The sequence below is a fragment of the Cydia amplana genome, chromosome 20 (assembly GCF_948474715.1).
Source record: "Cydia amplana chromosome 20, ilCydAmpl1.1, whole genome shotgun sequence".
NCBI classification, from domain to species: Eukaryota; Metazoa; Arthropoda; class Insecta; order Lepidoptera; family Tortricidae; genus Cydia; species Cydia amplana.
Genome location: NC_086088.1, coordinates 943,426 through 967,197, shown reverse-complemented (window position 1 = coordinate 967,197; position 23,772 = coordinate 943,426). Strand labels below are relative to the sequence as shown.

Sequence of the window (23,772 nt, the reverse complement as noted above, 5' to 3'; positions counted from 1 at the left end):
TTAGGTAATTCAAAATCACTCTATATTTATATATCGGCGACGGATGGTCCCGATGGCGGTGGGCGCGTGGGGGTAGTACCTAGATGTATTACTTCACAGCCAAAATAGTAGGTATGCTACCTACGCATGAAATAAACATTCGGACTCATTAACCATACTAGTGCCTACTATTATTTGAGTACTAAATAATAAAAATAACTAATCACTATTCCAAAATTATTTGAATCAAAATAAAAGATCACGTGAAACCGTTCAAATCTTTATTTTACAAAAGTAAGCTTCTAATGGCACATAAGAAATCAAAATAACACTTGGAATAAAACACTTAGCTAAACGGTTAAACAACGTGAGAATCTATAAGCTTTCAGAATAATCCTTCAGGTGTAAGCCTTCAGGAACGTAGCGAATTAGGCACGAGCTTGGCTAACGTCCGATCTCTAGCGCGGTCCGATCAAGAAGCAGGAAGCCAGTTCCAGCGGCGGAGCCAACCGCTCCCGCCTCCAATTCAAGTTGGTAAACCTGCCTGACCAGTCTACCAACATAACGACAAAAATGCCTGCTCGTGCCTACGTTCACTCAAGATACCCCTCTTGACGTTCCAAAGCCTTCTACCTGTCATCTTAGTTCATCAATACGCCAATAGATGGTGGCGTTACTCTCTACGCAACTTTATGATTCCGTTACAAGCAAATAATATGTAGCCAAACATTGCTAATGGATTTTATACAGGCGTCTAACTATGAACTGTAATGCTGCAATACGTCTTTCTGGTGTCTCGCTCCGACACGGCCGTCCTGCGTTACACACGTCCTCGTGTGTGGGTGTATGCATTTGATACTGAAACAAAACATACAGCACAGTATCTCATCGCTCGGTCATTCCTGACCAACAATTTGGGTCTCACTCAAATTACTATTAAAATCAAACTTTGTTTTCAATCAAACCAGAAAAAATAATTGTTCTAGATTACTTTAACAATCCTCAATTCTCTAGTCAAAAATAGTCCATCGAGCAACGACTAAATAAAATAATCATCAGTAATTATCGCCGCTATCTAACGGATACACTCCAATAATCATCGCCTCCATCTGGCGGATACTCTCAAATTTATGTGAAAACAGAACAATCCCAAACATCAAATCACAAATCACAACAGCTCTAATTCATTGCTCGACAGTATCACTACTATTGTCGTCAATATCAATTTACGGGGAAATTATCTGGCAAAAAAAAAAAAAAAAAAAAAAAAATTGGTCTTATGTGATCTAAATTTTTGTAAGACATCGTAAAATAAATAACATTCTGAATTGATAGTTCCAATTTTACTCATATGAACACAGTACATAAACGGAAATTCATTTTTAACAAAACGACACCAGTCCTTCGGTGCATTGCCAGTCCTTCGGCAGATACCAGACCCTCGTCAGAAGTAACCATCTCAGCTGCGTAAGTGCTACTCCTCGCAAAGAGCATTCTGCACATAAAAAGCAGACCACGTGCACCTCTTACATGCTCCGGCACTTCTGATGCGGTCACTAAACAATACCCAGTCCATCGGGCATACTTTCAGTCCATCGAAAGCAAAACAGTATTGCCCAGTCCATCAGGCGTGCCTTCAGTCCATCGAAAGCAAAACAGTAGTTCCCAGTCCATCGGGCGTAATTTCAGTCCTACGAAAGTACAAGCTTTCAGTCCGTCGAAAGCAAAACAATGTTAACAGTGAATTCCAAAAAAGAAAATAAGAACAAGTCTTTAAATCATGTTACTCAGAACCATTGGTACTATCAGCGTCAACTGATCAACTGAAACTGAACATTACTGATCAAAATCACTAAAGATAGCTTTCTTCTTTAGCTTTAACAACAGAAACTCGCTCAAGACTTCTATGCAGAAGTAAAACATCTCAAAATAATCCCAACGAAATGGGAACTGCTCACCAGCTTAATAAAGTATGATGCACGCGACCAAGTCAAAGGTGATGGTCGTGAGGTCCAACCCAAGCACGGAGGCTGATCCTTTCCGCTTGCCGTTGCCGTTGCTGCGGCAGATTGCGAGAGACACGATGTGGTTCAACATAGCTGGCTGTTACTGAAATCATCATTTGCACGGTATCAGGTTTATCATGTATGCAGGCTAAACTCAACAGATTTATGAAATGCAAGGTAGCAGACACAAAAAAAAACATGTTTCCAATGTATACGGGACTTCAAAAATCTCAGAATAAAATTTAAACTTCAATGAGTGCGTTTTATTTAATTCCATGAACAAACAAACACGTGTTCCAAAAATAAGTAACACGGTAAAATGGGCCAATACGAAAAGTGACAGCTTATTAGTTACGTTCGACTGTTATGCTTCGCCATTACACTCAAAATAAAATTCACTAATAAACAATTAGAACGAAACCTGTCCTTTTATTTCCAAATCTCCAGCACAGAAGATACTGCACAGCCGCCTCTGTATCACGGGCGCAATGGCGTCCGCAAGCTCGCTCGGCTCCGGCTGCAGGACACTGTAACATTAATTTTCATATGCGTAGCTCATGTTTCCATAGTATACACGATTTGTGATCTATCACGGCATTACGAGCAATAATTTGTCGCAATTTTATTAATTACTAAACATTACAGGGTAAAGATTACATAATGCTTGCATTGGCAAATCAGCAGGATCAATTTCTAACGGTGCATTGTATTTTTATGAAAAAAAATATTTTTTGAGGGTAGATGCACAAGTGAGCGATGAAATTATATCACGTAGTGACAGCCAATATTTGATTTTAATTAACAATATGGTTTTCACATCAAAATAACTTAAGATCACTTAGATTTAAATGGATTTTAAAAATTAATTGTATTTTCATGAAAAATCGATTATTGAGGGTATATTCACAAGTGAGCGATGAAATGATATCACGTCGTGATAGCTAATACTTGGTTTTAATTAACAGTATGGATTTCAAATCAAAATAACTCAAGATCGCTTCAATTTAAATGGATTACAAAAATTAATTATAAAGAAACGTGGCGATACCAGAGATGACGTCACGTTACGACCACTGTTCGACAGCCCCAATCATAATTCACAATGATTCACACCAAATAACATAATGAACTGCACTCACCTTTCAATGAAGGTTAGACACGTGAGCTTACCATTTACCACGTGTCCAGATTATGGAATGTAGGTCACCAGAAATGCACCACGCTCCCAGGTGGCTGTGTAAGCAATACATGAAACTCCGCATCCATCCCACTTGCTGATATCGGCGACAGATGGTCCCGATGGCGGTGGGCGCGTGGGGGTAGTACCTAGATGTATTACTTCACAGCCAAAATAGTAGGTATGCTACCTACGCATGAAATAAACATTCGGACTCATTAACCATACTAGTGCCTACTATTATTTGAGTACTAAGTCAAACTACACCGGCTCCAACCCTACACCTCTGACCCGAGAAGATTTAACCCGGCAACAAACTCGGCGGGACACATCTTTTCAAAACAACACATAGTTTCTTTATTTTACAAAAGTAAGCTTCTAATGGCACATAAGAAATCAAAATAACACTTGGAATAAAACACTTAGCTAAACGGTTAAACAACGTGAGAATCTATAAGCTTTCAGAATAATCCTTCAGGTGTAAGCCTTCAGGAACGTAGCGAATTAGGCACGAGCTTGGCTAACGTCCGATCTCTAGCGCGGTCCGATCAAGAAGCAGGAAGCCAGTTCCAGCGGCGGAGCCAACCGCTCCCGCCTCCAATTCAAGTTGGTAAACCTGCCTGACCAGTCTACCAACATAACGACAAAAATGCCTGCTCGTGCCTACGTTCACTCAAGATACCCCTCTTGACGTTCCAAAGCCTTCTACCTGTCATCTTAGTTCATCAATACGCCAATAGATGGTGGCGTTACTCTCTACGCAACTTTATGATTCCGTTACAAGCAAATAATATGTAGCCAAACATTGCTAATGGATTTTATACAGGCGTCTAACTATGAACTGTAATGCTGCAATACGTCTTTCTGGTGTCTCGCTCCGACATATATATATTTATACTGTTTTTATTGGGTGCATTACATTTTTTATAATTACTTTTTATATATTATAGTTTGATATATCGTTATTTCGAATAACGTAATGAATGGCATACTACCGTAATAGCTAATTAACGGTACACATAATGTTATTATTGGTATAATGGTCATAAGGTATATTTACACTTCGTCTAATATACATTTCCATAATTATTACATACTCTAAAGCATATTATTTGTTATAACAAGTGATATCGCATAATTATTTGTGTGGCATAATAGTTGCATGACATAAATGGGTTAGGTTAGGTTGGAACTGCGACTCCGCACAAACGAATAACTAATAAGTAGGTACCTAGCAAAAGGAGGGTTAGTTTAGGTTAGAACTTTGACCCTTCGTAGAATGAAATACCTAGCAAAAAAGTGGTTTTTAGGTTAGGTTGGAACTGCGACTCGACACAAACGAATAACTATCTAGCAAAAGGAGGGTTAGGTTAGGTTAGAACTTTGACCCTCCGTAGAATGAAATACCTAGCAAAAAAAGTGGTTTAGGTTAGGTTTGAACTGCGGCCCCCGCAGTATCGAAAACCATGAGAAAATTGGTTAGGTTAGGTTAGAACTGCGACCCCCCTAGAATAAAATATGTAGCAAAAGAAGTAATATGTAATTTTTTTATGTTATTGTTATTATTAAATGAAATATGACAAAAAAATTATACAATATATGTATTTATACTTGATAAAATTGTATAAAGTATTACGTTATACAACAATATAATATAACAAATGTCATTATAGCAGATGTGTATATATTATTTAAAAATTATATTACAATAGGCATTATATCAATGACAGGTTAGATGAAATCACAATATAACAAAGGAAATGTATAATAAAAATTACATTATAACATATAATAATATATCAAATGGCGTTATAACAAACGTATGATAGTTTTTTTATAATTATATTAAGCATTACACACCCGTTTTTATTAGTATTTAACTCTAACATAATTTTGGTGGTAACTACTGGGAATTATTTTTACCAGTGGTAAAAGGTGGGAAAAAAATTCCGAGTAGTTACCACTGGTAACAACTTGGTGGTAACTAGTGGGAATAATCCCGCGCGAACTCGTATACGATTTTAGTTACATTGCGGACCATTGAGGTTACATCAATTCAACCGACCGATCAAATGACGCATTGTAATAAAACTGGCATGCGAGTTCTCTCACCGTCTAAATGAGCCCTTATTTAAAATTAAAATTAGAATCTTAACTTACTTTACTTCCTTTCTTGATTGTAACCTTAACTCTACCTATAAACAATTATTAAAAACACACATAATTATATCTACAGTTAAAGTCTCCCCAGAAATTATACAATAGGTTTTGGATTTTGAAACTTACCTCGTTTGTCAACTGTAAATAACAAAAAATAAAATATCATGGTGACTGAAATTGCTTGTGGGCAAACAAAAACATAGGTAATAACAAGTTATATTTTTGTATTCTACAACCGATTTTTGTAAGCCCATATTTATTATATTTATATTGGTTCATTAACTTACCGTCAATATCTTTTATTTTCACTTTATGATTGCGTTCCAAAACTGAAAAATAATAATCCGTAGCAAAAACAGAACTGATTTTGATGAGTCCCATCAAGATACAGGCTCAGCCTAGTTTGGGGCTTAGACTCGTTTTGGACCATAGATGGAAGATTTGGAATACTTTTTAAAGTGGGTATACCAATTAAATTACATTATTACATGCAAATAAACTTAACTAAAGAAAACATATTAATCACATAATCATAATTGCGCGTATTACAAATTCATAATTATTTATTAAAATCTATTCATAATTTTATGTCAAAAAGTCATGCATATATACAATACTTTCTATTCACCAATTACTTACAAGCTAATTTAAAAAGTGTCACCAAGAAATCTTGATGATGATAATATATTATATTGATGGTGACGATATCTTACCTTTGACGACTGGTCTGGCCTGGTGGGTAGTGACCCTGCCTGTGAAGCCGCGGTCCTAGGTTCGAATCCCGGTAAGGGCATTTATTTGTGTGATGAGCACAGATATTTGTTCCTGAGTCATGGTTGTTTTCTATGTATTTAAGTATTTGTATATTATATATATCGTTGTCTGAGTACCCACAACACAAGCTTTCTTGAGCTTACCGTGGGGCTTAGTCAATTCGTGTAAAAAATGTCCTATAATATTTATTTATTTACCATTGATGACAGGTTTGATGTGGTTGAGCATTCCATCCCGTGGGTACTTTGATGACAGGATTCTTATGTATTGTTTTAAGTCTCTCGTCCATTCGGGCACTGAAAATACAAGTCTCGTATAGTCGTTAGCTTTCAAACTGGGCCCGCGCAACTACAGGTACAGTCACCAGCAATAATATTGTCTTCGAATGCCGCAAAAATATGTGACACGATCTTAAGGTTCTACAAATACGTAGATAGATAGATAAACCATTTATTAGCTTGCCACAATACACACATTGACAGAAAGAACAGAAACAATAACAATATCAAACTAAAACTAAAATCAGGAACAAGATGTATCAAGAAATATGCTGTGTGCATTGCAGCAAAACAAAAGGGTTCTGGCTCAGTAATACGCTCCACTCTTACGGGTGAAGCACTGATAATTCTGCTAGAACGTAAGATTGTGTCAGATATTTTTGCGGCCTTCGTTGTGTAATATATTAATGAAGTAAACCTCTACTTTCTTTCTTTGATTGGTTGGTTCTGGGTTGCTTCATGATTAATATTTTTTTTAAATAATAAAAATCTTACCCTTTTTTGATTTAGCGCTGTGCTGCCTCTGGTACTTTTCTGGATTTTCTGTAATTTGTTTAGGTTAAAATATTGATAATTTATTCTTACTTTATTTCAGGAATGTCGGTACATTTTAGAGCAGGTAAGTAGTTTTTTTTTAACACATGTTTCACAGATAAATTTTGACAAGTTTTTAGTTAGGTATGTTCCTTTACTATTTGTTAAAACATGTATACTTAGTATTGTGTGTGTCATTAAATATTAATTAGCTACCATCAGTTGTTCTTTTTTTTATATTTTAACTCACCATCCAAATTATCACCTGAAAAGAAACAGCATTTATAACAAAAAAAAGGATTTCAAAGGCTTATAGCCATTGACATAGATATCTAGGGACTGGCTTTACGGGCAATAATAATGAGGCATGACAGGGGCCAGTACAGCGGTGTGAAATCGCCACAACGCGATTGGTTGATGAGTTCGCATCACGCGCGCGATTGGTTGACGAGTTCGCATTACGCGCGCTATTGGTCGCAACTAGTCGCGTTAGACTGCACGATTGGCTGGAATTCGTGGGTAGCACCGCTGAACTAGTACGATGTTTAGTGCCCCATTAGCCCGTCCTTAGATATATGCTTATATCGTCTATAAAATAACAAGTTAATTTCTCCATTATTACAATAGATGTTTAAAAATGTCTCCATTACCTTCTCGTGCTAGAGAAATGGTTTGTTCTCCTTCTCCACTAGAATCGTCATCTGCAAAAGTAGAACAATAGTTATTTGTTTCACAAGGGCGCAAAGTTGTTGTTTAACCGCTCGTGCTAATATTGATACCCGAGCAAGCGAAAGATTCCAAAATTGAACTACGAGCGTAGCTAGTGGTTCGAAAAATGGAATCTTGAGCGTTGCGAGGGTTTCAAAGCACGAGGGTTAAACAAAATTTGCCCCCGAGTGAAACACAAAATTTTTCATTTTTACCCAATCTGCTTTTTATCGATTTCCCATACAAACTTCCACCCCGCTTTTCACCCCCTTAAAGGGTGATTTCTGGGATAAAAACTACCCTATGTCCTTCCCCGGGACTCAAACTATCTCCATACCAAATTACAACTAAATCGGTTCAGCGGTTTAAGCGTGAAGAGGTAACAGACAGACAGACAGCCTATCCTAATCCATACTAATATTATAAATGCGAAAGTGTGTCTGGCTGTCTGGCTGTCTGTCTGTCTGTTACCTCTTCACGCTTAAACCGCTGAACCGTTTTAGTTGAAATTTGGTATAGAAATATGAGTCCCGGGGAAGGATATAGGGTAGTTTTTATACCAGAAGTCATCCTTTAAGGGGGTGAAAAGGGGGGTGGAAGTTTATACGGGGAATCGATAAAAAGCAGATTGGATCAAAAATAAGCTACCCAGATTACCTACTAACACCACGCGGACGAAGTCGCGGGCAAAAGCTAGTCATAATATATTGACTTAGGTAGTTACCTTTGATGACTCCAGTTTGCAAATAAGTAAGCGCTTCTTCAGTTTCCTGCGATTCTTCAAACAAAATATAAGTTATCTTTATCTTATCTTTAAGGTTAATATTTATTTCATCAATTTTTGAGTTCAAGACAGGAGCGTTAATACACACGTCATATTTTTTAATAAATGATTCCCATTTCAAATGCCATGCAGAGTTGGCATGGTTCGACTCTAGACGGGCCATTTTATTTAAAGTGGTCCCCTACACTTTTTTTTAATTTGTGAATTTCTATGTTATTTCTACTCAGAATCACGAGTTCTTTCTGTCCTAATAGGAGAAAAACGTGTCACAAGGTTTTTTTCCCATTCCGTTACCATTTTTCATAGACTTTAATCTTAATTGTTACTAACCATTATGGGCCATTGTTGTCTTTTAAATAAATAAATTGAATTGTATAGCGGTCACGGAATGGAAAGATCGAAAAATGTATGGAAATTATGGGACACTTTATTTCTCCTATTAGGATCAAAAGAGCTCACATGATTCTGAGTAGAAATAACATAAAAAATCCCAATTTTGAAAAAAAAGTCTAGGGGACAACTTTAAATAAAAAAGCCCAGATACGATATGTGAAAGTTCTTGAAGTTTAACATTAAATAAGTAGGTACACACTTTTTTCTGGCGAACTGTTTGGCATAACAGTACGCATGATCGGAAGTCCGTCATCATCGTCGGATGCTAATAAAAAAAAGAGTATCAAACATCTAGTCAATATTACAATCATCATCACTTATATGTAATTTGTATATGTAAATCTTGAGCGTTGCGAGGGTTCAAAGCACGAGGGTTAAACAAAATTTGCCCCCGAGTGAAACACAAAATTTTTCACCACACCAACCCGAAGCAAATATTAAATGTAAAATATCAAACAAAATCAAACCAAATCAAATCCAAATGAATGTTATTGAATATTTATCATCCAAAATAATCATTTAAAAGTCAATTCTACCTACCAGAAAAATAAGAAAATAACTCAAAATTTGCATTTGATTACTTTGCCTCAAATGTGAATAAAATGCAACTTTGCTATCAGTTTTTGAAGTGCAAAGTAAGCCTTTACGAGCTGGTGTGGTGAAAAATTATTTGATTAGCGAGTGTCACAAAGAACGGGTTTACGGTAAAAAATACTTCAAACGTGATTTTTTTTTGCGTAATGGTACGGAACCCTTTGTGCGCGAGTCCGACTCGCACTTGGTCGGATTTTTTTTAATTTATAAAACTTGGAAATTGACTTACCCTCCGACGAGGATCCTTGCCTTTCGCGCAAATAAGCGGCATCTGAGAAAGCGATCTTAGTAATCTTATAAAATCTAAGTGTAAGGCCTGAGTGGACGCTCGAAGCGGAGCGTTCGGCGGGGCATGCAGCGTGGCGTCGGGCTCACAAGTAATCTGAGCAGCGTGCACTAAGGCCGCTCCTATCACGCTTGCATTTGTTTAACATGCACGCCGCACGCCCCGCCCCGCTGCACGCCCACTCAGGCCTAGTAGTTTATACTTGAAGAAATTTCAGCCTAACAATCTAGTGAGGAAATAGATTGATTTAGTTACAGGTATAGTTTATAGGAAGGTTTATTTTTGGATTCAATTATTTTGGTTTTTACTTAACCTAAAAACACCTACATAAATATAAACACTTACTTTTTACGGGGTTTTCGTTCGCTAAAAATACCAATGGTTTAGGTTTTTAAATGAAGAATTTATTAAAGTCAGACAATTATAACAAAATCAAAATTATGAGTAGGTACATAGGTACAATACCATTAGGTAAGTAAGTACATTTTTTTATATACTTACTTATTTTGACTTGTATGTAGGTACAAAGTTCACTTACTTTTTCGTTTTTCTTTCGGTTGTAGGCGTACATTTATGTCAACATCCATTTCTGTAAAAAATAAGTTTTTTTTTTCAGATAATATAAAGTTTGGCCCAGGACTGTCTCATTTCAAACATGGACTGAGAGAATCATACTGTCTCTATCTTACACCAGTACTAGCACCCAAAAAAAAGGAATGAGTATAATTTTCCTGGTTCTTACTGATTGACAAGAATTTAGGCATTTATATAGCGGTTATGTGGTAAAGTAAACGCATATATAGTAAATTTGGACACAGAATGATCCCTTATTTTATTGTCGGATTACTGGATGTACCGGTCCATAGAAGTGCCTGATGAAGGATGACTCACGCTAGACCAGGCCGGGCCCGGGCCGGGGCTTCCGGCGCTTCGTTTTCTATAGAAAGCACCACGTGATCACCGATCAGCCGTCATAGAAAATGACATATCGGACGCTTCGGCTCGGGCCCGGCCCGGTCTAGCGTGAGTCACAGACAAGACATCCTCTAGACTGAGCATAGTAACGCTACCCCCTCTGCCACTTATACGGTAGTTTTACTCCATCTTCGAGTCAATCCCGTACCGTGATTGGTCCGTGTCTTTGAACGGACCAATCACGACACGGGATTCGCTCACCTCGTCCCCCCGCACCCCCGTATTTTTGGCAGCATCGGTTTCATGAAACAATTGCTCTAAACTGCTCTAGAGGATTCCTAGTCTATGGCGTGAGTCAACCTTTATTGAGATTTCACTGTACCGCTTAACGATCCATATGTACGATTCCGTTTCAAGTATTGCTTACTTTCGAGCAATTCGTCTACTAGCCCTCCACGCAATGCTGTTGGTCGCTCGGCAATGGCAGGGTTGGAATCTGTAAATTAGTTTTTTTTTTTTAATTAAGTACATACCTAGTGGCTTTTTAGGATTCCATGCCCAAAGGGTAAAAACGGAACCCTATTACTAAGACTCCACCATCTGTCTGTCTGTCACCAGGCTGTATCTCATGTTCATGAACCGTGATAGATAGTTGAAATTTTAAATAAATATTTAAGTGGGGCTCCCATTCAACAAACATGATTTTATTTGCCGTTTTTTGCGAAATAGTACGGAACCTTCCGTGCGCGAGTCTGACTCGCATTAGGCCATTTTTTTTATTATTACCTATCAGAGTTAGGAGAATTTGTTGTTCGCTCCTAACATCTCTTAAGTTATCGAAAGTTGTATCTACCTATAGAGACATTAGAGACGGGGTCGTCCACTAACCTCTTACAAATTTTTGGAAAAATGCTTTTTAATTTTCGTAAGAAGAATAAGGTAAAAAAAGTACTGGTGCTCGACGCGGTTCCAGTACATGTCATCTTGAAACTTAAGTCATTGTCAATAGAGACGACAGCAGGGTGTCATCTATTGGGTATTAGCATGTCGAGCACTAGTACGTTTACCTTATTACTCACCCATAATACCTGTTAACTCACTCATCCCCCCTCGCAAAATGGGACGACCATCGGACTTTATATCTGTAAAATAAGTTTTTGGCAAAAATTTCATTTTTGGTACAAGCTTTTATCGCTGATTGTACTTTTCTTACGACGGACAACTAATAGGTACTCATCGAGACAATTCTAATTGTTTTGCTCGACTTGGCGGGGGCACTGCCGTGCCCCCAGAAAAAACCCCTAGCACAATTAGGTTGCGTTGTTTCATCACAGAGTTCCTATGGCCACCTCCTGTCTCCATCATCAGATCAGCTCGATGGTACCATAATATTGCATTGTCACCCGACCTACATGATGTATACCTATGCAAAATTTCAGCTCAATCGGAAACCGGGATGTGGATCAAATTTAACTTGCAAGATTTGATTACAGACAGACAACGGGACATGACAGGTGAAACTAAATAAAAGCTTGTAATAAGTATTTTGCCAGACTATAAATACAAAATACCCGATAACCAACAGTAATAATAATTTCCATTAGTACTTTCGAGCCATTCATCTAGCCCTCTACGCAAAGCTGGGACCTTACCATGATATTCTTATTGCGATTCTGTTTAAGACGTAAACTGTATAGTATAGCTATATATACGAGGGGCGTTCAAAATATTCTCGGTATTGATATCTTACGACCTCTTCTAAAATTTCTTTCGTTACTGACCGCTAAGGTTTATTCATTGACATTAAAAAAAAGTATAATTCGAACCGAGATAGTCTTTTGTTTTTCTGCAATTGCTGAACAAACATGAACATCCTGTGCGAATTGACAATGTTAACTAAATTAGAACATCGATGCGTGATAAAATTCTTGACAAAACAGGGTAAAAATCAAAAAACCATAAAAGAGGAAATGGATTGTGTTTACCGTGAGTCTGCTCCTTCTTTATCTACCATTCAAAAGTGGTCAAGCGAGTTTAAACGCGGAAGGGAGAGTATTGAAGATGACCCTAGACCTGGCCGGCCTGTAGTAGCTACTTCACAAGAAAATATTGATAAAGTGGAAAAACTTATATTGGAAGATGGTCGAGTGAAGGTAAAATCTATAGCACAAGTAACCAATCTCTCTATTGGTACCGTACATGATATTATACATGACCATCTTAATATGTCAAAAGTAAGTGCAAGATGGGTTCCGCGAATGCTGACTCGGCTTCAAAAAGACATGCGTGTAGCTTGTTGTTCCGATTTTATTGACCTGTGCGGTGAAAATCCTGATGAGGTGCTGCAAAGAATAGTTACTGGAGATGAAACCTGGGTTCATCATTATGACCCAGAGAGTAAACAAGAGTCCATGCAGTGGCACATTAAGGGTTCAGCTCATCCCAAGAAGTTGAAGGTCATCCCTTCAGCTGGCAAGGTCATGGCCACGATATTTTGGGATTGTGAAGGAGTATTACTAATCGATTATAAAGAAAAAGGTGTAAATATCACAGGACAGTACTACGCTAACATTCTACGTCAATTAAAGGATGTAATTAAAGAAAAGAGGCGAGGAAAGTTAACCAAAGGTATTCTGTTTCTGCATGACAACGCCCCCGTCCATACTGCTCATATTGCCAAGGCAGCTATTGTTGAACGTGGGTTTAAAACTGTTACTCACCCACCGTATAGTCCGGACTTAGCCCCCAGCGACTTCTTTTTGCTCCCCAATCTTAAAAAGGATCTGCGTGGAAATAAATTTTCTGACGATGAAGCATTGAAGGCGGCAGTGGAGGAGCATTTTTACACGAAAGATAAAAAATATTTTTACGAGGGATTAAAAAAAATAATTGATCGATCTTTTAAGTGTATGAACATAGGGGGGGAGTATATTGAAAAATAAAAATATCAAACTTTTCGTACTTGTTTGTTTTCATTCTCATACCGAGAATATTTTGAATACCCCTCGTACATACGTCATTATCCAGAAACGAAAAATGGGAACTACGTTTGTATGGAGACGGAGTCGGCCACTGTACTCTTAATAATTTTTGTAAAAATGCTTTCGTAACAAGAATATCGAGAAAAGGATGGTACGGCCGTGCCTCTTTGTTTTGCTCGACTTGGCGGGGGCACTGACTCACCCATTATACCTGTTATGTCATTCATCCCCCCTCGCAAAATGGGACGACCTCCGGACTTTTTATCTGTAAAACAAGTATTTTGCCAGACTATAAATACAAAATACCCGATAACCAACACTAATATCATTTCCATTAGTGCTTACTTTTAAGCCATTCATCTAGCCCTCCATGCAAAGCTGGGGGGCTTTACCATTGTCTTATTGCGATTCTGTTTAGGACCTAAACTGAATCGAATTATCAAAAAATCTAAAAAAGTTGATGGGGCATTGGCATAGCTATGGTTAACATACCTACGTCAAATTGTGTAAAAATATTTTCCATAATGTCATTATCCAGAGGGGAAAATGGGGACTACGTTTGTATGGAGAGGGGGTCCTCTTACTAATTTTTGAAAAAAATGCTTTTTAATTTTCGTAACAATCTTTGTCTTACTACTAGCACCCAAAAGAAAAAATGAGTACCTACCTATAGTTTTTTTGTTCCTATTTAATGGCAAATAGGTTTGGCCAACTATACCTGTTAAGTCACTCATCCTCCCTCGCAAAATTGGACGAGCATCGGACTTTATATCTGTAAAATAAGCATTTTGCCAGACTATAAATACAAAATACCCGATAACCAACACTAATAATCATTTCCATTAGTGCTTACTTACTGGGACCTTACCATGATGGACCTAAACTGAATCGCTAAAGGACGGAGCTATGCGAGTTATATAGCTCCGTCCTTTAGCGATTCAGTTTAGGTCCTAAACATAATCGCAATAAGGACATAACATGGTAAGGCCCCTGGTCTGGAATCTGTATTTTTTTATTACATAGCGGTTTTTTGATTATTCATATTATTATCAGAGTTGTTGTTCGCTTCTAACTTTTCTATTAAGTCAAAAAAGTTATCAAAAAATCAAAAAAAGTTGATGGGGTAAGGCATAGGTAATCTAATCTATCTATCTATCTAATACCTTTAAACGAGCAATTCTTGTTTATTTATTTATTTATATATATATTTCGGCGATCTCGGAAACGGCTCTAACGATTTTGATGAAATTTGCTATATGGGGGTTTTCGGGGGCGAAAAATCGATCTAGCTAGGTCTTATCTCTGGGAAAACGCGCATTTTCGAGTTTTTATATGTTTTCCGAGCGAAGCTCGGTCACCCAGATATTATTAATTATACCTACTTACGTCAAATTGTGTAAAAAATATTTTCCATAATGTCATTATCCAGAAAGGAAAATGGGCACTACATTGTATGGGGTCTACCACTATCCTCTTAACAATTTTTAGAAAAATGAATATCAATTTTTGCAAAAAGTATATTACTTACCCATACTACTTATACCTGTTAAGTCACTCATCCCCCCTCGCAAAATGGGACGACCATCGGAATTTATATCTGTAAAAAAATCATTACCTATTTATTTAAAAAAATAATTATCGAGACAAGTTTTTACCACCGACTGTATACCTACTTTAAATTTTAACAGTCATGCACTAATTACTCATTGAGACGATTTTAACAAACCCAAACTTAATGAGGTTGCGTTGTTTTATCACCTACTTCCTATGGCCACCTTCGGTCTCCACCATCAGATCACGTCATCATAATATTTTATCTATGTATAAAGTGATATATGTGTAATTATATATATATATAGCACATTTGTTGAATATCAGAGAAATTTAAACTTTCAGGATATGACCCACACAAAATCAATAATTAACAGTAATACGCAAAGTTTTATAATCTTGTAAAAAGCTTACCTGACCGGAAACTTTCAAAATCGTTTATTCTTCGTAATGCTTTAATTTCAATAAGGATTACGAATATCTGGAAATAATTTAGGTAACTATAAAACAACGAAAATAGTTACATTATAATTGTTCGCGAGCATGACGCCATCTAGCGGGCATCCCAAGAAGAGGCGGAGTTCCAAGCACGGCCGCGCGGGGGCGCGGCGACAGCCTCTACCACTTTTACCATCTTACACGGCAAGGCACACAAGCCGCTCTCGCGATTTTTGCCAATTTTTATATAAAGTCGCCATACATTACAGTTGTAATTCTTTATTTAATTTAATTAAAAAATAAAAACAATTCTGTAAAATCAAAATAAGAAGAAGTCATTGAAGAGCCCCGTCTGCTGTTCCTGAGACCACCTAAAATCGCTAACCTCCCAAACATTGGTCCTTCGAGCCGGATGCTATCAACCAGCGCCAGGATCAGCAAGAAACGGTCAGGTCATCCATTCTTCACCTTCTTCCCTTCAATCGGCATTGTGCTAATACCGTGTCTATTTTGTAACCTTCCAGTGTCGAGCACGTGTCGCATGGTGCGCACGGCCGCCATTACGTGCCAACAACGAGTTTCGGGAATAAACTGTAAGTGCTTTACATTCTCTCACACACACCATGGCTACTCCTAAAACATCAGTGACTCCGATTTCTTTAACTGTTGATTTAAACGATGCGCGTGTCTTGACGCAAAGACGAGGCACACTCAAGGGTAAACTCACGTTGTTCGCTAAATATGTCGCTACGCTTAATAAGGCTAATTTAACGAATATACAAAAAGTCGAGTTACAATTACGCATAAATAATGCCGCGAGTTATTATCAAGATTTCGATGTCGTTCAAACTAGGATCGAGGAGTTAGCAGTGTCGAGTGACCTCCTTAAACATTTAGAATACCGCGAAGAGTTCGAGGGGCAATATTATCAGACAGTGGCCGCAGCGTCCGAATTAGCTGACGTTGGCAACAGTCCCGCTGTTGCTAACGGCAGCGCCGCTGCCCCTGCCAGCGCAGATTCCGTAGGCTATAAGGTTAAATTACCTACAATAGCACTCCCCACCTTCGACGGTTCGTACGAGCATTGGTTAGGTTTTAGGGACACGTATACTTCTCTGATACACGATTCTAAGGACCTGGGTGCCATACAAAAGTTTCATTACCTACGCGCAGCCTTAACCGGCACCGCTTTGCAAGTAATTAAGTCCTTGGAATTTTCAGCAGAGAACTATACGACCGCGTGGGAGCTTCTCGAAAACCGTTTCAACAATCATAGGTTACTAACACACAATTACGTAAAGTCACTTTTCAACACGCAATCAATAAACAAAGAATCGGCTACACAGATTAGAAAGCTGATTGACTCTGTGTTACGTTCCCTTCGTGCCCTGAAGACCCTAGGAGAACCTACGGACTCCTGGGACACGTTAGTCATCTATTTAATAGTCACAAAATTAGACGCGGCTACGGAACGCGAGTGGGAAGAACACAAGGGCTCAGTCAACTCTAATCGGCAGGATTCTACCTCTCGTATTAAGCTAACTGATTTGATTACTTTTTTACAAAACCGTGCAGATATGTTGGAATCTATTGCGGCAAATCATTCCAAAATTACGCACTCAAATTCGCATGACAACAAAAAGTCATCAAATCAGTCGCAATCACACAATGTACACGCAACGCATAGTTATGCTTCTAGCTCCACGGTTTCACAGTCACACACAAACAAATCCAGTTCCAAACGCACTTCGCCTCGCAATTGTCAAATGTGCAACGCTAATCATCCGCTTTATTCGTGTAATAGTTTCCTAGATTTAACTGTACCCGACAGAGTTAAATTGATTGAGGATAAGAAACTATGTCACAATTGTCTTCGCGTTGGTCACACAGTTGACAACTGTTTTTTTGGCCCGTGTAGGATCTGCCAGAAGAAACATAATAGCTTGATTCATAGCCTGAGTAGTGACAGTGACGGTGCATCAGCTTCGGCTGGCAGTGTAAACAACAAGCCACCGGCGAGCGCCGTCCCCGCCACCTCGACTCATCACACTGTTACACTTAATTCGCACACACTCTCACGGCCGTTAACACCGGTTTTGTTATCTACTGTAATAGCAGATGTTGCCGATAGCAACAATAAATTACATAGGGCTAGAGTTTTTCTCGATAATGGCTCAGAACACAGTTATGTCACGCAATCTTTCATAGATAAATTAAATACGCCTTTGGTACAGTCCACTTACAATATTTCAGGGTTAAGTAAACAAGTCACGCAAACCACACACTCGTGTCAGCTTAACATACAGTCTATTAAAGGTGACTACCATGCACGCATCAATTGCATGGTACTCCCAGTCTTAACGGAACCGCTGCCGTCAGCAGCATTAAGCGCGCATTCCATTCGCATTCCAGATAATATTCAACTCTCGGACCCTAACTATTTCAAATCGTCAGATATTGATATATTGTTAGGCGGTGATTATTTCTGGGGCTTGTTAAATAAGGATCGATTTCCTCTCGCAGAAGGGCCTTATTTACAAGATACTAAATTTGGTTGGATCGTCGTGGGTCCGATCAATAATAAACGCATTAAAACAAATAAGACTACTTGTCATTTCACGCAAACTTTAGACACACAATTAAGACAGTTTTGGGAGCTCGAGGAGGTGCCTAAGATAGGAGACGGACTGACTGACGACGAACGCGCCTGTGAACAGCTGTTCGCTTCGACTACGCAACGCGATAAAGATGGTCGTTTTTTAGTACGTTTACCCCTAAAGGAATCAGCTGATGCGCTCGGCGATACCTACGATGTAGCTAGGAGTAGGTTCTTATCATTAGAACGCAAACTCGAGCGGCTCCCGGACTACAAAAAGATGTACTGCGATTTTATGCGTGAGTACATTGAACTAGGGCACATGTCACTTATACACACATACACAAAGCCTTACTGCTTTCTTGTACACCACGCTGTATTAAAGGACAGTCTCACTACACGCTTAAGGGTCGTTTTCAATGGATCAATGCCCACTAGTTCAGGGAAATCCCTGAAGGATTTGCAGTTAGTCGGGCCGACCATACAAAACGATATTTTTTCAATATTGTTACGTTTTCGTGAGCACAGATACGTCGCGTGCGCAGACGTGGCAAAAATGTACAGGCAAGTCCTTATTCAATCCGACCAACGAAACCTTCAACTAATTTTGTGGCGAGAGAACCCTTCGCAGCCGCTAAATGTTTACCAACTTAATACGGTAACTTTCGGTACCTCTTCTGGGGCCTTTTTGGCCATCCGCTGTCTCAATCAGCTGGCAAAGGAATGTGCTGACGAAGAGGTCTCTCGCACCATATTAGAAGACTGTTACGTGGATGACCTAGTTACAGGAAATAATGATAAACACGCTTTAATTGACATCTGTGAAAAGGTCACCGACGTACTGCAGTCAGGTTGTTTCCCACTCCGAAAATGGGTGTTTAACTTTGACGTTTCGCAATTTTCCTCGTCAAAAATCACATCACGCGAATTGTGTTTAGGCGATAATTGTCAAAGTAAAACACTCTGCTTAGGATGGACTAACAACACTGACGAATTTCATTACACGGCAAAAATACAACAGGATAATAATAACGAACCGATAACAAAGCGCAAAATATTATCCGTAATTTCACAAATGTATGACCCTCTCGGGCTACTTTCGCCGGCCATAATTATTGCCAAAATATTACTGCAAAAACTATGGCTTTGCCGCTTAGATTGGGACTCGGAAGTACCTGAGGATGTCGCATCAGCCTGGCGTAGATACATACTCACACATACACAACACATACATAGCCTCCGCATTCCTCGTTATGTAATGAATGCGTCTGCGCATTGCACACAGTTGCACTTTTTTTGTGATGCTAGTCAAGCGGCCTATGGGGCCTGTGCATATGTGCGTACGCTTTCGGGAGATAACAACGAGGTAATTACAGTGCATCTGTTGTGTTCGAAGAGTAAGGTCGCTCCTTTGAAATCCGTCAGTATCGCGAAACTTGAGTTGCTAGGCGCGCTGTTAGCTGCTAGGTTGTACTCAAAAGTAATCAAATCGCTTAAAGTGAAGTTCGATTCTGTGTATTTTTGGTGTGATAGCACAATCGTTCTTGGGTGGGTCCGAATGTCACCCCACACCCTTAAAACCTTTGTTCAAAACAGAGTGTCGGAGATAAACGAGTTAACCGGGAGCGCGCAGTGGTTGCATGTAAGTAGCAAGAATAACGCAGCTGATTTAGTTAGCCGCGGCCTTGAACTTGACGCGCTTATCAATAATTCGTTCTGGTTCAATGGACCGCCCTTCTTGCATGAACCAGAATCTGACTGGTTACCTAGTACTTTATCGCGCACTTCCGAAATAATACCGGCCGATTTACCTGAAATAAAAACAAACACAATTAGTATGACAAGCCAAATTAACACCGATGTATTCGAATTCGACAGGTTTTCGTCTTTTAACCGCTTACGGCGCGCGGGTGCTTATGTTTTACGATTCATAAACAACACACGCATTAAAAACAAGACAAATCGTAAAACTGGCCCGCTGACTGTTGACGAATTGAATGCATCGATGCAACATCTGGCGCGTCTTTCGCAAATGAAATCTTTTCCTGTTGAATATGATAAGATGATAAATAACTTACCTGTTAAACACACGCGCGGGATTAATAAATTAAATGTCTTCCTAGACACAGATAAAATGATAAGGGTCGGTGGTCGTATTAGTAATGCGACTAGTTTTTCATACGACAAAAAACATCCGATTTTGCTTTGTTCGAAACATCGTTTCACACAGCTTTTGTTTCAGAGTGAACACATACGATTACTGCATGCGCCTCCTAGTCTCCTGCTTGCTACTATCAAAGACTGCTGGTGGCCTCTCGGAGGCACTAATTTAGCCAAGCGAGTGGTACGCACCTGTGTAACCTGCATCCGCATGAAGGCGAAAACCTTTGCACCTATTATGGGTAACTTACCTTCACTACGTTTGGAACCCGGGTTCGCCTTTATGAGCTGCGGGGTAGACTACGCGGGGCCAGTATATGTACTTAACCGTAGGGGTAGGGGAGCTAAGCCTCAAAAGGCATACATCTGTCTGATAGTTTGCTTCACGACGCGCGCGGTTTATCTAGATTTGGTCACAAGTCTTAGTACTGAAGGATACCTACTCGCACTTAAACGCTTTATTTCGCGCCGTGGTAAGCCTAACGTCATATATTCGGACAATGGCCGTTGCTTTGTAGGGGCAATGAAAGAACTTTCGTCGTTCCTACAAGATAACGCGAGTAATATCATTGAGTGTGCCGCTAATGATAACATTAATTTGCATTTTAACCCCCCTTACGCTCCACATATGTCAGGTTTGTGTGAGAGAGCTGTACAGTCTTGCAAATATCACTTGAAGCGCGTTGTTGGCAACGCGAATTTAACTTTTGAGGAATTTAGCACGGTTTTGGCACAGTCCGAAGCCCTCCTAAATTCCAGACCCATGCATCCTCTTTCCACAGACCCAAACGACCTTTCCGCATTAACTCCAGCTCATTTCCTTATTGGCCGACCGCTGACAGCGCCGCCCTGCAAGGACTTGACGGCAGAGACGGGCCGGCTCCCACGCTACGAGATGCTGGAGAAAATGCGACAACACTTTTGGCAGCGGTGGTCGAAACAATATATTTCTGAGCTGCAGACCAGAACGAAGTGGCAGACGCACGGCCAGGATATCGTTCACAACTCCTTAGTTCTGGTCAAAGAAGATAATCTACCACCCCTCAGATGGCGTTTGGGACGGGTGGTAGCTCTGTTCACAGGCCACGACGGAGTTTCCCGCGTCGCTGACGTAAAAACAGCGAGCGGGGTCATACGTAGGGCTTTCACCAAGCTTTGCCCTCTCTTGATGCCGGCAGAGAGTGAAGCTGCGCCAGCCCCATCCACATCACCACAACCACATTGAAAGCGGGTGCTTTCAAGGCCGGGGGCATGTTCGCGAGCATGACGCCATCTAGCGGGCATCCCAAGAAGAGGCGGAGTTCCAAGCACGGCCGCGCGGGGGCGCGGCGACAGCCTCTACCACTTTTACCATCTTACACGGCAAGGCACACAAGCCGCTCTCGCGATTTTTGCCAATTTTTATATAAAGTCGCCATACATTACAGTTGTAATTCTTTATTCAATTTAATTAAAAAATAAAAACAATTCTGTAAAATCAAAATAAGAAGAAGTCATTGAAGAGCCCCGTCTGCTGTTCCTGAGACCACCTAAAATCGCTAACCTCCCAAACAATAATAGTTACATTAAATACCTACATTAGGGTGATTTCGTAAACGGAATAAATCAGAAAGCCGTAAATTTCTACTTAACACTAACCACTCCGATCTTTTGCGTCACTTGCCAACACGCCATGTAACTAAATGTCGTTCGCTCCAGTCGCTAGCTGTAGGTGTAGGTATGTGTTATGATCAATTCAAAATATGTACCTATCTCATAACGATTTGTTTATCGAGTGTCTTGGCTCAAATTATATAACTATATTTTTTGCTGCTTTCATAAATTATTCCACGGGTTTGAGATTTCCCTCGTTTATAGAAAAAAGTAATTCAACTTCAAAGGACAAAACATTACCTCTACTTATACTTTCATAAAATTTTAGGGTAAATTGAAGAATAGTTAACTTACTGTAACAAAACACAGGCACACACTCATCATTATAATTATATTTTTTCGACGAATGATTTTACCTAAATTACGATCAAACTGACATGACTACAATCCCTGAATTTAGTGCTCCTAGAGAAACGTTGTTTTAACATTGCTTATCTAAGAAAGTCATAAAAGTTAATTTCTTTACGCTTATTTTAGTTCCAATTATTGTAGTTATAAAATACAAATGTACGAAAGGTATTCAGGATGGTGTGTTCCCATTTGTTCCCGCTCCACGTGACCGCTGCCATACTCGACGGGACAAATGGGAATAATTTACATGAATGCACCTATTCCCATCTGTGCCCGGCGGGGACTAATGGGAATACTGATGTATTCCCATTAGTCCCCGCCGGGCACTAATGGCGCTAATAATAATGGGGCTAATAATAGATGGCGGGTGGACTTAAGCTAATTTAATACCACATTACTCGTACTTGTATTAGTCATATTTGACAACATGTTTCTTGCTTATTTGTTCAGTCACCTGCAATAATATGTTACACAATGAATGCCGCAAAAATATGTGACACGATCTTATTTGTAGAGCCATAAGAGCGTGTCACATATTTTAGCGGCCTTCGAAGAGTAACATATTATTACAGGTGACTGTACCTACCTGTATTTTCTATAATTATAAACAATGGCTAGGTCAGTGGCTAGGTATATTATAATTGTTGTTAAACAAAAAACAAATTATAAGTGACATCTTTTAATCGTAACTCAATACATACTTATAGATACGTAACTAAATTAACAATAAAAAATATGCTTTGCATTATAAAACACTATTTACAACAATACATAAATCAGGCAGAACTAGTGCCTACGCCAATTCTCGGGATTAGTTGCCAAGCGGACGCCAGGCTCCTATGAGCCGTGGCAAAATGCCGGGATAACGCGAGGAAGATGATGATATATAAATCAGGCAGAAAAAATCATGCAGGTGAAAGCAATGGTACATAATACCTAATAATACATATAATTTCATTAAAACTAAATATAGCAGTGAAGTTTAAATGTTGGTTGTGTTCACAGACAATCCAACCTCTAGACATAGCATAGTCGCGCTACCCCCTCTGTCACACATACGGTAGCGTTACTCCATCTTCGAGTCAATCCCGTGCCGTGATTGGTTCGTGTCTTTGAACGGACCAATCACGGCACGGGATTCGCTCACCTCGTCCCCCCGCACCCCCGTATTTTTGGCAGCATCGGTTTCATGAAAGAATTGGCCTAAGCTCAGTCTAGAGGTTGGATTGTCAGTGGTTGTGTTATACCGATTATATACCTAAAGGTAAACAACATAACGGAATTGCTGTATTCTATCTAACCTAATAAACACCTACTTCGTTAAAAGTTAAACATCGGTTTTAGATTCTGGTTTCGGTATATAATTCCTTTCTCTCCGAAACTACTGGGTCTAAAATTTTGAACAATAAACACAAAATTGTTAGGAAAACCTATTAGAAATGTGCAGTCAAGCG

The 23,772-nt window shown here is 39.3% G+C and overlaps 1 protein-coding gene and 2 long non-coding RNA genes across 3 annotated transcripts; 1 reads left to right on the top strand and 2 right to left on the bottom strand.

The window, feature by feature from the left end:
* Positions 1-5,445: 5,445 nt before the first annotated feature.
* Positions 5,446-6,392, bottom strand: LOC134657649 (uncharacterized). Its single transcript, XR_010097643.1, has 3 exons — positions 6,294-6,392; positions 5,610-5,651; positions 5,446-5,460 (listed from the first exon to the last, which is right to left on the bottom strand). It is a non-coding gene; the product is annotated as an uncharacterized LOC134657649 (long non-coding RNA).
* An 8,717-nt stretch (positions 6,393-15,109) lies between these two features.
* LOC134657637 (uncharacterized) lies at positions 15,110-22,378 on the bottom strand. The gene is made up of 3 exons (XR_010097639.1): positions 22,262-22,378; positions 15,535-15,601; positions 15,110-15,166 (listed from the first exon to the last, which is right to left on the bottom strand). It is a non-coding gene; the product is annotated as an uncharacterized LOC134657637 (long non-coding RNA).
* LOC134657643 (uncharacterized) lies at positions 19,530-21,656 on the top strand. Its single transcript, XM_063513205.1, has 2 exons — positions 19,530-20,556; positions 21,097-21,656. Exons 1-2 carry the CDS (start codon positions 19,713-19,715, stop codon positions 21,537-21,539), a joined length of 1,287 nt encoding a protein of 428 aa, XP_063369275.1. The 5' UTR covers positions 19,530-19,712; the 3' UTR covers positions 21,540-21,656.
* Positions 22,379-23,772: the final 1,394 nt, after the last annotated feature.